The sequence below is a fragment of the Rhinatrema bivittatum genome, chromosome 15 (assembly GCF_901001135.1).
Source record: "Rhinatrema bivittatum chromosome 15, aRhiBiv1.1, whole genome shotgun sequence".
Classification (NCBI taxonomy): Eukaryota; Metazoa; Chordata; class Amphibia; order Gymnophiona; family Rhinatrematidae; genus Rhinatrema; species Rhinatrema bivittatum.
This window is the reverse complement of record NC_042629.1, coordinates 11,016,245-11,029,516: the sequence shown is the minus strand read 5'-3', so window position 1 is coordinate 11,029,516 and position 13,272 is coordinate 11,016,245. Positions and strand designations below refer to the sequence as shown.

The 13,272-nt window shown below is 43.4% G+C and overlaps 1 protein-coding gene across 2 annotated transcripts in view; it reads left to right on the top strand.

The window, feature by feature from the left end:
- ARL6 (ADP ribosylation factor like GTPase 6) overlaps nt 1-13,272 on the top strand; it is a 64,913-nt gene that overhangs the window by 39,131 nt on the left and 12,510 nt on the right. For both annotated transcript variants that reach the window (XM_029578834.1, XM_029578835.1), the window contains exon 5: nt 2,911-3,005. In XM_029578834.1, the coding sequence (XP_029434694.1) occupies nt 2,911-3,005 (95 nt within the window). The remainder of the gene's footprint in view (nt 1-2,910; nt 3,006-13,272) is intronic.

Here is a 13,272-nt window from a genome sequence, read left to right as displayed (position 1 = left end):
TTAAAAAGATAATATTTAGTAACGTTATGCCAAAGTATATATAAATAGTGGGATGTATCCCATTCTATACAGAGATTATACAGTTGTGAATATCAGAAAGATAATATCAAGTACCCATAATGAAGCACATATAAGCAGCGGTATGATTAATCTGATATATAAGATAATTTCAACTGTCACAGGGAGTTATCAGCAAGTTTTTGATCACAATATTTTTTGAAATGTCTAGTTTATATGTGGTGAGTTGGAAAACCCACATAATGATGACATTAATAATGTTTTTGGTGAGGTATATAAAGAAAGTTTGCAGGGTATTTCCTAGGTGGCATGTATTGATTAGACATTAATGTTCTGTGAAATAAAGTTTAGAGAGAATTTGTAGTTGCCCGGATGTAGGTTTTCATAATGTCCACTTAGAATACTCGGATGTAGTAGATTGAGTTGCTCTGTTTTACATATGAATGCGATTTAAGAGCTTGGCATACAATAACGTATAGATAGGCAGCGTTTTGGCTGCAACTTTGTTCTCAAGTAATTTTAACATAAATAAAGTTTGAGGATCAGTGGTATCCCGGATCAATCCAACATTGACTCTCACCCTCGACCTCTTCCCTATCCCTCCCCCCCTCCCTTTTCCAGTCCCTGCCCTGACACCACCCCCCCCCCTGCTCACCTCCCGATGTCTCCTCCTCCCACAGGATATATTATATTAATAATCACCTAGGATAAATCTGTTTATTTCTCGCTACTATATTGTTTCGTTATTTTTTATCACTCTCCAGTTGTTATCATTTAAAATCTTTCCTGTCTTCCATCTCCCATGTTTTCGCTCCCTGTTTGAATGTAACTTTACCTTTCCACTTAGTTGTTAAATTGGTTTCCCCCTGTTCTATTGTAAACCGGTACGATAAGACCTCGTCTTGAGAATCGGTATAGTAAAAGAAGTTAAATAAATAAATAAATGTAGGTAACTATAAAGTTTATTCAAAGTGCCCGCATTTAGTGCGTCAGATTCAAGCTGTGCATTGCATTGCTTGAATGGGATTTAAAAGCTCGTGGTATAGCACTGCAGAGAAAGACAGCATCTTGACGACAATGTTTTTTTTAAATAACATTGAATAATTTGGCGAAAATTGATAAGATTTATGGGTAGGTATCATTTGGAGATTGGTTTTCACTTTAACGTTTAGTAATGTTAGGCTTGTTTTTTAATATATATTTACTGCATTTGTAGAATATAACAAACTGTTTGGGGAACGCCGTGAACGGGTAGCTGTAGATAACTGAAGCTGTGATAAAGAGCATGAAGATGCAGTATGTGAAGAGTGCAACCTGGTTTAAACGATTCGGATGAAAGAAGTATGGGTAAATCCGATATGAATGGTAACTAATTCAATTGTTACTCTTGTGTCTACATTTTTATGTAATACGATGTGAATCATTTGTGACTTTTGTATAAAGGTTCCAGCATTGTTGATTGATGGGAGATATGTTGAGGTCTTCCTTGAATATTGTCCTATAATACTTTACATGTAAGTAAAAAAATTTTTGATGATTCTACAGTGTATACAGGACCTATGGATACGTGAATCAGTACATTGAAAAAATTGTTTGCAAGTGAAGTCCCTGAAGAAGCCCTGGAGTGCAGGGGGAAACGAGGCTCTCGTCGGATTGTATTGAAGAATATATCAGAGGAACATTGGATTGGGTTTGGAAGATCTGTTTAAAATATTGAACAAATTGGACTCTATAAGGGAATGCTTGGTTGTAAAGTATACTGATTCATTGTATTTGTTCAGAAATACACAAGGAAATAAGTGGATGCTATAAGGCAATGTAACTATTGTTAAATCTTGGTATGTTAAAGCCTTTAGTTTTATGGGTTATGGAGAGTATGTTTTAGTGTGAATGTGAGTATGATGATGTGGGGGTAAAGCATGGAAGTGTGGTATGGATATGAATGGTGTGAGAAGTAAAAGAGTAGTGTGTATGGGGTGATTTTTAATGATCATGTTTTACATAGGTCCATTGTAATTTGGATAATAAAGCATTAGATTCAATTGGATTCAGACACGGTATAATATTTATTGAATTACCTCCATTTTCTTATGATAGTACTGCCCTAAAGTTAGCCACATAAACATAGCCGGATGTTTTCAGTGGCTAAATATTGGCCCCTAAGTGAATAGTGTTGCATAGTTTGTAATCTGGTCATCAGGACACTGCTGACCTCTTCAAAACCCAATGAGGTGTTGGTACTGCAAAAAGGAGGAGATGTTTTTCAGCAAGGATCTGCTAGCGCAACAAATATATACAGCAGGTATATATTTGTTGCGCTAGCATCCATGCAGCTTTAAGTATCAGACTACAGTGCCCTGCCTCTCACAACTTATTTTTAACAGGCAGTCACAGTAATGGCAGCTCATGTCTTGAATCCATAATAAGCGTACATTGTGAGTTTCTAAAACATAGCAAACGTCGTGAGGCAGCTGGATTCAGACAGTGATAGCCTGGAATACTGTCAGATACTGAGTAATACTCTTCCCCTGAATGTCTGCCTTGAGGAACCAGCTTAGTCTGGACCAGCATTGGTTTATGATTTTCTGTGAGGCAGCAGTCAGGAAACAATGCAGAGCAGAGGACCCAGGGAAGGAGGAAATGGTGACCCAAGAGCAGCATTGAGGTTAGCCCTTCCGCCGGCGGGATTTTGGAATACCTGTTGGTATATTTGGGAGACAAGAAGGAACAAAATGGAAAAAGAATCAAAACAGCAACATGAACCCACAGTATAGGCTGATGGTTTTCTGAAGGAATTTGAGAGAAACAGAAACTGAGCTTGCCTTATGATACATGAGCTATCTGTCTGCCAGTTGCCTGGTAAGATCCCTGCTCTCTTCTTGTGTGTTGCAGGGAAGGTCAGGCCATTATCTTTGTCATTGACAGTAGTGACAAGTTAAGAATGGTTGTGGCCAAAGAAGAACTTGATACGCTCCTCAATCATCCAGGTGAGATTATTCTCCTCTCTTTGTTTTTTTTCTGTCATACTTTCAGGAGAACTCTTCTCACAAAATGCCAATGCAGTTGACAGATACCCCAAAGAGTAATACTGTCCAGTGATGCATGTGTCATTAGTTCAGTCCCTCAGCTGACCCCTCAGTCCTGTAATGCTGTGAAAACCAAAATACAAAGAAGCTAGACTACTCCATGATCCAGAAGTTCTTGATGTGACTATCATTTTATAAGAATTAAGACCATACCCTTCCGCCTAGTTAAACCTTTTTATTCTCTGATACTGCAGAGTAATAATGTCTTGCAGAGTGGATGCTGTATTCCTCTGTGTTACAGGCAGCTGTCAATGTGATGACAAGGAAGAAAAAAAGAGCACGAGCATCAGAAATATTTATTCTGTTGCAACAAAATGACTAAAGGAACAGAGCAAATGTAATATAGAGGTCACACCTTTAGACGTACCAGTGAAGAACCGTCGGGCGAGGGCTTCCAGCAGGTTCTTTTTGCCCTTCGGGTTCAGTACTGATGCAGTGCTCTATGCAAAAGAGACAGCAGGAGTCACTTCTTTCTGTGGCTGCATCCAGTGAGTGGTACCTGGGATGCACAGAGCAGTATCACCTTCCAAAGGTGGCCAACATGCCAAGCCCGGCCTGAAGTAGATTCCTAGACCTAATTTGTTAATAGGCAATGGCCGGATGCTGAAGTCATTCATATTGAGATGAGAGAGAACTTCCAAAGCTTTGTTTAGGTTACTAGTGTGAGGTATATGTGTACCCAAGCTCAGTCTGAAACTCCAGTCACCATTTAATTTAGCACAAGTTGAGATTACTTTGAATTTGTAGTATTAAAACTCCAAGAGCAGCATTCATCAGTCATAGGGCATTCTGCAGAATCCCATTAAGAATCTCTTCCAAACATAACTGAAAATACTGTTTCCTAGCATGTGGATAGATGGATTCAGGACCAGGGGGTTATGCACCTCTACCAGCAGATGGAGACGGAGCAAACTGACATCACAGTATATATATATATATATATATATATAGTCCTGCTCTGACTTCTGCCTGCCAGTATTCTCCGTTTCCAGCAGATGGTGGACAAACATCTCCCTACTGGGGATTGCTTCAAAATTTAGAGGAGAATTAATAGGAGCTTTGAGTTGCCCTACTCTCCTGCGGTGATACCTAATGGTCCCTCCCCCAGTTGAGAATTCCTGAGGTGATTTCCATTGTCCCCCAGATGAGTACCTTGGTCCGATAGCTGGTTCTTCAGCCAGCGTGGGCTTAGCTGATTTAAGCAGCTGAAAGGCAGCGGGTACAGGAAGTCGATCGTGGCAGTAATGGTACAGGCCCTCTCCCCCTGCAGCCGGAGACCTTCTCTACTCAGCTGAGAAAGGCTGAACTCAGGTACATTAAAAAACAAAAACCGTCAGAGACAGAGTAGAAGGGTTGATGTAGGACTTCCTCCAGTCTCCGTGCTTGGCGCACTGTTCTGACATTTGTTCCCGGCGGGTTGAGCAGCACGGGTGGGATAGACCCCGCGGTTAGACTTCTTTCTGTGCGCCGCATGGTAGGCCACAGCAGCATTTTCGCACGCTCTTTTTCTGCGTGTTTGGCTGTCCTCTGCAGGACCATTTGTGTGTGCAAATGCATCTGAATTGTGCGCCCAGTTTCACATTCTGGAACATATTGGTTGTGCTCTCGGGATTGGTGCAGTGACTGTGTACTTAGTTTTGTGGTGCATAACCTTGAGACGCCTACATTTTGTGCTCCTAAATTTTTTAGTGTGAATTTGACTAGACGCACATCTTCAGTCACCTATTAACCTTTTTGACAGACTAGTGGCAGCTGTGGCTAAGAAACCTAAGCGCCTTTGCCTCTTTGCTGCCTGTTATATTCGGGCATCTCAGCCTGGAGTGCCCTCTAACTTGTTCCAGGGCTGCTTAGATGATCAGGGAGAATTATCTCCCTCTGATTTTACTAAGCCTAGCCTGATGATGGCCTAGTTAAGGACATGTCAGGAGGGATGCCTGACCTTGGAATTCCCTTGTCTGGTTCCTTAGCAGGGGACAGCAGCTCAGTGGGTGCCGCACAAGTGCCTTCTGGTTGTGGCATGGATCCTTCTTGAGTTGCAATCCTTTCTTCAGGCACAGTCCTCAGCCCTGTCTAATCCTGTCAGGTCAGATTCTCAGGCGGTGGCCTCTCCCTCTTCCAGTACTACTGTTAAGCACCAGATTACACCTCGATTGACTGCAGGTACTCCTGATAGGAATCTGGGTGGCACTGATGATGAGACAAATCCTGACTCTCTGGAGGATGGGGAAATTCCTCCAGGATTAGAACCGTCTAGGACTATGTTGCGGTTCTTTCATAGAGATGAACTGTCAGCCCTGATTTCCCAGATGTTGAAGATACTGGGAGTACCTGGGGCAGATTCTATGTCTGAGCCAAAGAAAAATCCCATTTTGATGTCTTTACATAAAGCCTCTTGTTTTTTCCCTGTTATGGAAGCCATTCAAGAATTGATTGATCTTGAGAGGGGACACCCTGAAGGCAAATTTCAAAGGGGATCGGACCTTGGAAGGCCTGTACCCCCTGGATCATAAGAACATAAGAAATTGCCATGCTGGGCCAGACCAAGGGTCCATCAATAACATAGAAACATAGAAATGATGGCAGAAGAAGACCAAAGGGCACATCCAGTCCACCCAGCAAGCTTTCACACTTATTTTTTCTCATACTTATCTGATACTCTTGGCCCTTAGTAACGTTTTGGTTCTATTTCACTTCCACCCCTGCCATTGATGTAGAGAGTAGTGCTGGAGCTGCATCTAAGAGAAGTATCTAGCTTAATTGGTTAGGGGTAGTAACTGCCGCAGTAAGCAAGCTACTCCCACGCTTATTTGTTTACCCAGCCTGTGCAATTCAGTCCTTGTTGGTTGTCTGAATATAATTCCACTTTACTTCATTTCCCCCTGCCGTTGAAGCAGTGAGCTGCGCTGGACATATATATTCCAAGTGAAGTATCATGCTTAATTGATTCGGGGTAGTAACCGTCGTAACAAGCAAGCTACACCCATACGTATTTGCTTATCCAGACTATTAATTCAATCCTTGTTGGTTGTTGTCTGAATATAAATCATCTTTTCTTCATTCCCCCTGTCATTGAAGCAGTGAGCTATGCTGGATATGCAGTGAAAGTGAAGTATCAGGCATTATTTGGTTTGGGGTAGTAACCGCCGTCACAAGCAAGCTACTCCCTGCTTTTTTGTGAATGCAATTCCTATTTTCCACATTTCCTCTTGCCATTAAAGCATAGAGCAATGTTGGAGTCGCATTAACCATGTGTATGTTTATTGAATAAAGGTATTATCTCCAGGTAGTAGCCGTCATTCCCGCAAGCCACCCCCATGCCTCTTCTCTTCATTCATATCCTCTAGTCACCAAGCCCAGCATCCTGTTTCCCACAGAGGCCAAACCAGGCCACAACACCAAGAGTATCCCATGCACCAAATGCAATTAATAGCAGTGGCTATTCCCTAAGTCAGCTTGATTAATAGCAGTTAATGGACTTCTCCTCCAAGAACTTATCCAATCCTTTTTTGAACCCAGCTACACTAACTGCACTAACCATGTTTTCTGGCAACAAATTCCAGAGCTTAATTGTGCATTGAGTGAAAAAGAATTTTCTCCGATTAGTCTTAAAAATGCTACTTGCTAACTTTATGGAATGCCCCCTAGTCCTTCTACTATGCGAAAGTGTAAATAACCGATTCACATCTACTCATTCAAGACCTCTCATGATCTTAAAAACCTCTATCATATCCCTCCTCATCCATTTCCAAGCTAAACAGCTCTAACCTCTTCAGCCTTTCCTCATAGGGGAGCTGTTCCATCCCCTTTATCATTTTGGATGTCCTTCTCTGTACCTTCTCCATCGCAACTATATCTTTTTTTTAGATGCGGTGACCAGAATTGTACACAGTATTCAAGGTGCGGTCTCACCATGGAGCGCTACAGAGGCATTATGACATTTTCCGTTTTATTCATCATTCCCTTCCTATTAATTCCTAACATTTTGTTTGCTTTTTTGACTGCTGCAGCACAGTGAGCCGATTTTAAAGTATTACCGTATTTTCCGGCGTATAAGACGAGTTTTTAACCCCTGAAAATCTTCTCAAAAGTCGGGGTCGTCTTATACACCGGGGGGTCGTCTTATAGGGCGAATAATTACCGTATTTTTCGCTCCATAAGACGCACTTTTTTCCCCCAAAAGTGGGGGGGAAAATGTCTGCGTCTTATGGAGCGAATATAAAAAAAAATAAAAATCTAACAAAACCCCCCACCCTCCTGACCCCCCCAGACCTACCAAATTAATTTACTACAACCCCTGACCCTCCTGACCCCCCCAAGACCTGCCAAAAGTCCCTGGTGGTCCAGCGGGGGTCCAGGAGCGGTCCGGGAGTGATCTCCTGGACTTGGGCCGTCGGCTGCCAGCAATCAAAATGGCGCCGACGGCCCTTTGCCCTTACAATGTCACTGGGGTCGACCAATGGCAGCGGTAGCCCCTGTGACATAGTAAGGGCAAAGGGCCGTCGGCGCCATTTTGATTACTGGCAGCCGACGGCCCTTTGCCCTTACTATGTCACAGGGGCTACCGCTGCCATTGGTCGACCCCAGTGACATTGTAAGGGCAAAGGGCCGTCGGCGCCATTTTGATTGTTGGCAGCCGAGGCCCAAGTCCAGGAGATCGCTCCCGGACCACTCCTGGACCCCCGCTGGACCACCAGGGACTTTTGGCAGGTCTTGGAGGGGTCAGGAGGGTGGGGGTTTGTAGAAAACTAATTTGGCAGATCTTGTGGAGGGGTCAGGAGGGTGGGGGGTTGTATTTAATTAATTTGGCAGGTCTTGGAGGGGTCAGGAGGGTGGGGGGTTGTATTTAATTAATTTGGCAGGACTTGGAGGGGTCAGGAGGGTGGGGGGTTGTATTTAATTATTTTGTCAGGTCTTGGGAGGGGTCAGGAGGGTGGGGGAAGCTGAGGGATTAGTTTTAAAGGGTCGGGATGAGTTTTTTGTTTATCAGCTCGGGCGCAGCCGATTAAAAAAAAAAAACCCGATCGGGCCGGAGGAAAAAAAAAACAATGTGAATCGGAACCGGAATCAGAACCGATTCCGGTTCCGATTCATCTCTGTTACCGGTACCTCCTTCTCTGCCTCTCAGATCTTGCACATGCATGTCTGCGCCGCTTCACTGCAGTCCTCAGGAGCGAGATCTGAGAGGTAGAGAAGGAGGTACCGGTAATAGGATACAAGGGTGGGCCAGAGGGATGCGTTACCGCTCTAATAGTCGTGGAGACAGGGAGGGCTAGGCAAGCAGGGAGAGCTGACCAATCCAAGCAGGATTTGTATACAACAACCAGCCAATCGCCGGTAAGGTACATCGCTTGCCGTGATTGGCTGGTTGTTGTATACTGGGTACCAAATACAGTATGGTTATGTAGTGACACAGAAAGGTAGTCTTATACGGCGAGTATATCCCAAACGCTATATTTTAACTGGAAAAGTTGGGGGTCGCCTTATACACCGGAAAATACGGTATGTACTATGATGCCTAGATCTTTTTCCTGGGTGGTAGCTCCTAACATGGAACCAACATCGTGTAACTACAGCAAGGGTTATATTTCCCTATATGCAACACCTTGCACTTGTCCACATTAAATTTCATCTGCCATTTGGATGCCCAATCTTCCAGTCTTGCAAGGTCCTCCTGTAATGTATCACAATCCACTTGTGATTTAACTACTCTGAATAATTTTGTATCATCCGCAAATTTGATAACCTCACTTGTCGTATTCCTTTCCAGATCATTTATATATATATATATATATATATATTGAAAAGCACCAGTCCAAGTACAGATCCCTGAGGCACTCCACTGTTTACCCTTTTCCACTGAGAAAATTGACCATTTAATCCTACTCTCTGTTTCCTGTCTTTTAACCAGTTTGTAATCCACGAAAGGACATCGCCTCCTATCCCATGACTTTTTAGTTTTATTATAGAAGCCTCTTATGAGGGACTTTGTCAAACGCCTTCTGAAAATCCAAATACACTATATCTACCGGTTCACCTTTATCCACATGTTTATTAACCCCTTCAAAAAAATAAAGCAGATTTGTTAGGCAAGACTTCCCTTGGGTAAATCCATGTTGACTGTGTTCCATTAAACCATGTCTTTCTATATGCTCTACGATTTTGATCTTGAGAATATTTTCCACTGTTTTTCCCGGCACTGAAGTCAGGCCCACTGGTCTAAAGTTACCCGGAACTCCCCTGGAGCCCTTTTTAAATATTGGGTTTACGTTGGCCACCCTCTAGTCTTCAGGTACAATGGATGATTTTAATGATAATTTACAAATTTTAACTAATAGATCAGAAATTTCATTTTTGAGTTTCTTCAGTACCCTAGGATGCATACCATCCAGTCCAGATGATTTGCTATTCTTTAGTTTGTCAATCTGGCCTATTACATCTTCTAGGTTCACAGTGATTTGGTTCAGTTCGTCTGACTCATCACCCTTGAAAACCATCTCCAGAACTGGTATCTCCCCAACATCCTCATTAGTAAACACAGAAGAAAAGAATTAATTTAGTCTTTCTGCAATGGCCTTATCTTCCCTAAGAACCCCTTTAACCCCTTGGTCATCTAATGGTCCAACTGATTCCCTCACAGGTTTCTTGCTTTGATTATATTTTTAAAAGTTTTTATTATGAGTTTTTGCCTCTATGGCCAACTTCATTTCAAATTCTCTCTTCGCCTGTCTTATCAATGTTTTACACTTAACTTGACAATGTTTATGTTTTATCCTATTTTCTTCAGATGGATCCTTCTTCCAATTTTTGAAGGTTTTTATTTGGCTAAAATAGCCTCTTTCACCTCACCTTTTAACCATGATAGTAATCGTTTTGCTTTCCTTCTACCTTTCAAATTGCATGGAATACATCTGGACTGCGCCTCTAGGATTGTATTTTTAAACAATGTCCATGCCTGTTGAACACTTTAGTTTTAAAGCTGCACCTTTCAGTTTTTTTCTATTTTCCTCATTTTATCAATGTTTCCCTTTTGAAAGTTTAGTGCTAGAGCTGTAGATTTACATCCAAGAACTTTATTACATCCAAGAACTTTGTCTTTAGCAATACCTGATGTTACATTTACCCAGTCAATATTGGGGTAATTGAAATCTCCCATTATTATTGCACTGCCAAATTGGTTTGCTTCCCTGATTTCTCTTAGCATTTCATCATCTGTCTGACCATTTTGTCCAGGTGGACGGTAGTATACTCCTATCACTATACTCTTACCCAACACACATGGGATTTCTATCCATATAGATTCTACTGAGCAATTAGTCTCTTGTATTATCTTTATCCTGTTGGACTCTATACCCTCCCGGACATAAAGTGCCACACCCCCACCAAGTTGATCCTCCCTATCATTGCGATATAATTTGTACCCTGATATAGCACTGTCCCATTGGTTATCCTCCTTCCACCAGGAACAACCTGCTTTTCAGTTGTTAGGGAAATTTGGAAATCATTAGCTTTGGTGATTTTTACATATAGGCACGTGGACTACGTTTGCTTTTATTGGAACCTCTCTGTTGGGATGCCCTAACTTTCCAGTTTCCATTAGTATCCTTCAAGGATACATTTCTCCAAACCATGCACTGCTGAGTGACTGTCGGCTTTCCTCCTTTTTCTAGTTTAAAAGCTGCTCTATCTCCTTTTTGAAAGTTAGTGCCAGCAGCTTGGTTCCACTCTGGTTAAGGTGGCGCCCATCCTTTCGGAAAAATCTCCCCTTTCCCCAAAAGTTTCCCCAGTTCCTTACAAAACTGAATCCCTCTTCCCTGCACCATTGTCTCATTCACGCATTGCAACTCTGGAGCTCTGTCTGTCTCTGGGGACCTGCACATGGAACAGGAAGCATTTCAGAGAATGCCACCCTGGAGGTTCTGGATTTCAGCTTTCTACCTAAAATACTAAATTTGGCTTCCAGAACCTCTCTCCCACAGCCGGCTCCTCCCCAGTACTGTCTATAATCCTTATCTAGGTGACGCGTGAGTCTGCCACCTTCGCACCAGGCAGGCAAGTTACCAGGTGGTCCTCACGTCCACAGCCACCCTGCTATCTACATTTCTAATAATTGAATCACCAATTATGATGGCCAGCCTAACCCTTCCCTCCTGGGCAGTAGCCCTGGGAGATTTGTCCTCAATGCGAGAGGACAATGCATCACCTGGAGAGCAGGTCCTTACTACAGAATCACTTCCTGCTATACTAGGGTGATGGTCTCCTACTGGGAGACCTTTCTGATCCAAGGCAGCACTGGGGCTGCCAGACTGGATTTGGGACTTGGCTACTATGTCCCTGAAGGTCTCATCAATGTACCTTGCTCTGTCTGCCTCAGCTCCTCCAAGTCTGCTACTCTAGCCTCCATAGATCGGATTCGTTCCCTGAGAGCCAGGAGCTCTTTGCACCAAGTGCACACATACAATCTCTGGTGCACTCATATTTGGAAGACTGATTTGGGCCAGATCTCTGGAAGAGAGCTGCTTGGTGAGTTGTAAGGTGATCTCCCTGTTGCAGGAGCTCAATTGGGTGCTGAACTTAGCCAAGAGCAGTCTTCAGCCATCTCAGTGAGATGGAGTATCTGGGTGTTTGCTTCAACACGAAGCAGAGCAAAGTTTCCCTGCCAGAAGCTCGTATTCAGAAGTTGATGACACAAGTGCGTCTCTTGATGAACACTGTACACCCGACCGTGTGGACCTATGTGCATGTACTTGGTTTGATGGTGGTAACCCTTCAAGTGGTGCCGTGGGCGAGATTACTTATGCATTCTCTTCAGCGCTTCCTGCCATCTCATTGGAACCCGCAGTCTCAGGACTGTTCAATTCGGCTCTCACCTCCAGTGGTGGTTGCAAGCGGATCGTCTGAGAAAGGGAGTTTCCCTGACATTTGCTGGACTGGTTGGTACTCACGACAGGAACTAATGGCACAAGGGCGCTAGAATACAGAAGAGTCTCTGATCAATTGGCTGGAAGCCCGGGAGGTCTGGTTGGCATGCTTGCAGTTCAGTGGCAGCCTGCAGGGTCAAGCGGTATGGGTAATGTCAGACAACGCAACGATGGTGGCTTACATCAATTGACAGGAAAGAACCAAGAGCCAGCAAGTGTCGCAGGAGATAGACCAACTAATAGAATGGGCGGAAGTGCATCTTAAGGAGATCTCGGCCTCGCACATTGTAGGAAGAAACAATGTAAGAGCAGACTTTCTCAGCAGGGAGAGTCTGGACCAAGGAGAATAGGTATTGTCAGATGAAGCATTTCAGCTGATAGTGGATCGCTGGGGCCTTCTATTTCTAAGCCTGCTGGTGACTTCTTGCAATGCGAAGGTTCCTCGATCCTTCAGTCACAGGAAAGATCCGAAGTCCTTGGGTATCGGTGCTCTCGTGCAGGTTTGGCCAGAGGACAAGCTGCTATATGCCTTTCCCCTGTGGCCCATGTTGGACAGAATAATTCGGAGGATCAAAGGTCACAGGGGGATGTTGCTTTTGGTGGCACCAGATTAGCCCAGGAGACCATGGCATGCAGATCTGTGAAGGCTCCTTGTAGACTTCCCCCTCCACCTTCCAGCACACAGGAATCTGTAGCAGCAGGGACCTGTCCTTCATGAAGATCTGACTCAGTTTTGTCTTACAGTATGGCCCTTGTGAGGGCTCGCTTACTGAAGCGTGGGTATTCTATTGCTGTGATTGCCACCATGCTACGAGCATGAAAGTTCTGCACTTCCTTAGCCTAAGTGCGGGTTTGGCGATGTGTACGGTGGTCGTGTGGGGGTATATTTTTATAATATGTCACAGAACACTTTACACACAATCTGGTGAAGCAAAACTTAGTTTACTAAATGTAAATATATGGATAATAAATCAGTAAAGTAATATCATTGAATACAGTATCACAGTAAGCTGTACATAAATCAATACAAGTAAATAGGAGACAAACAGAAATAAAGATAGAACATTAATCAAAGAATAATAAAGAACAAAAGGTTGAACACCTCCCTTATATGACCTCCTCATATAAGCCAGTATTCTTAGGAAATCAGGAGAACTTTACAGGCCCAGAGACGCTGAAGAAAGAACCAGCTATCTGCTCTTTGATCCTCCTCAGCTCATCTAATTAAAATAAGCAAATGGTATGTCTTG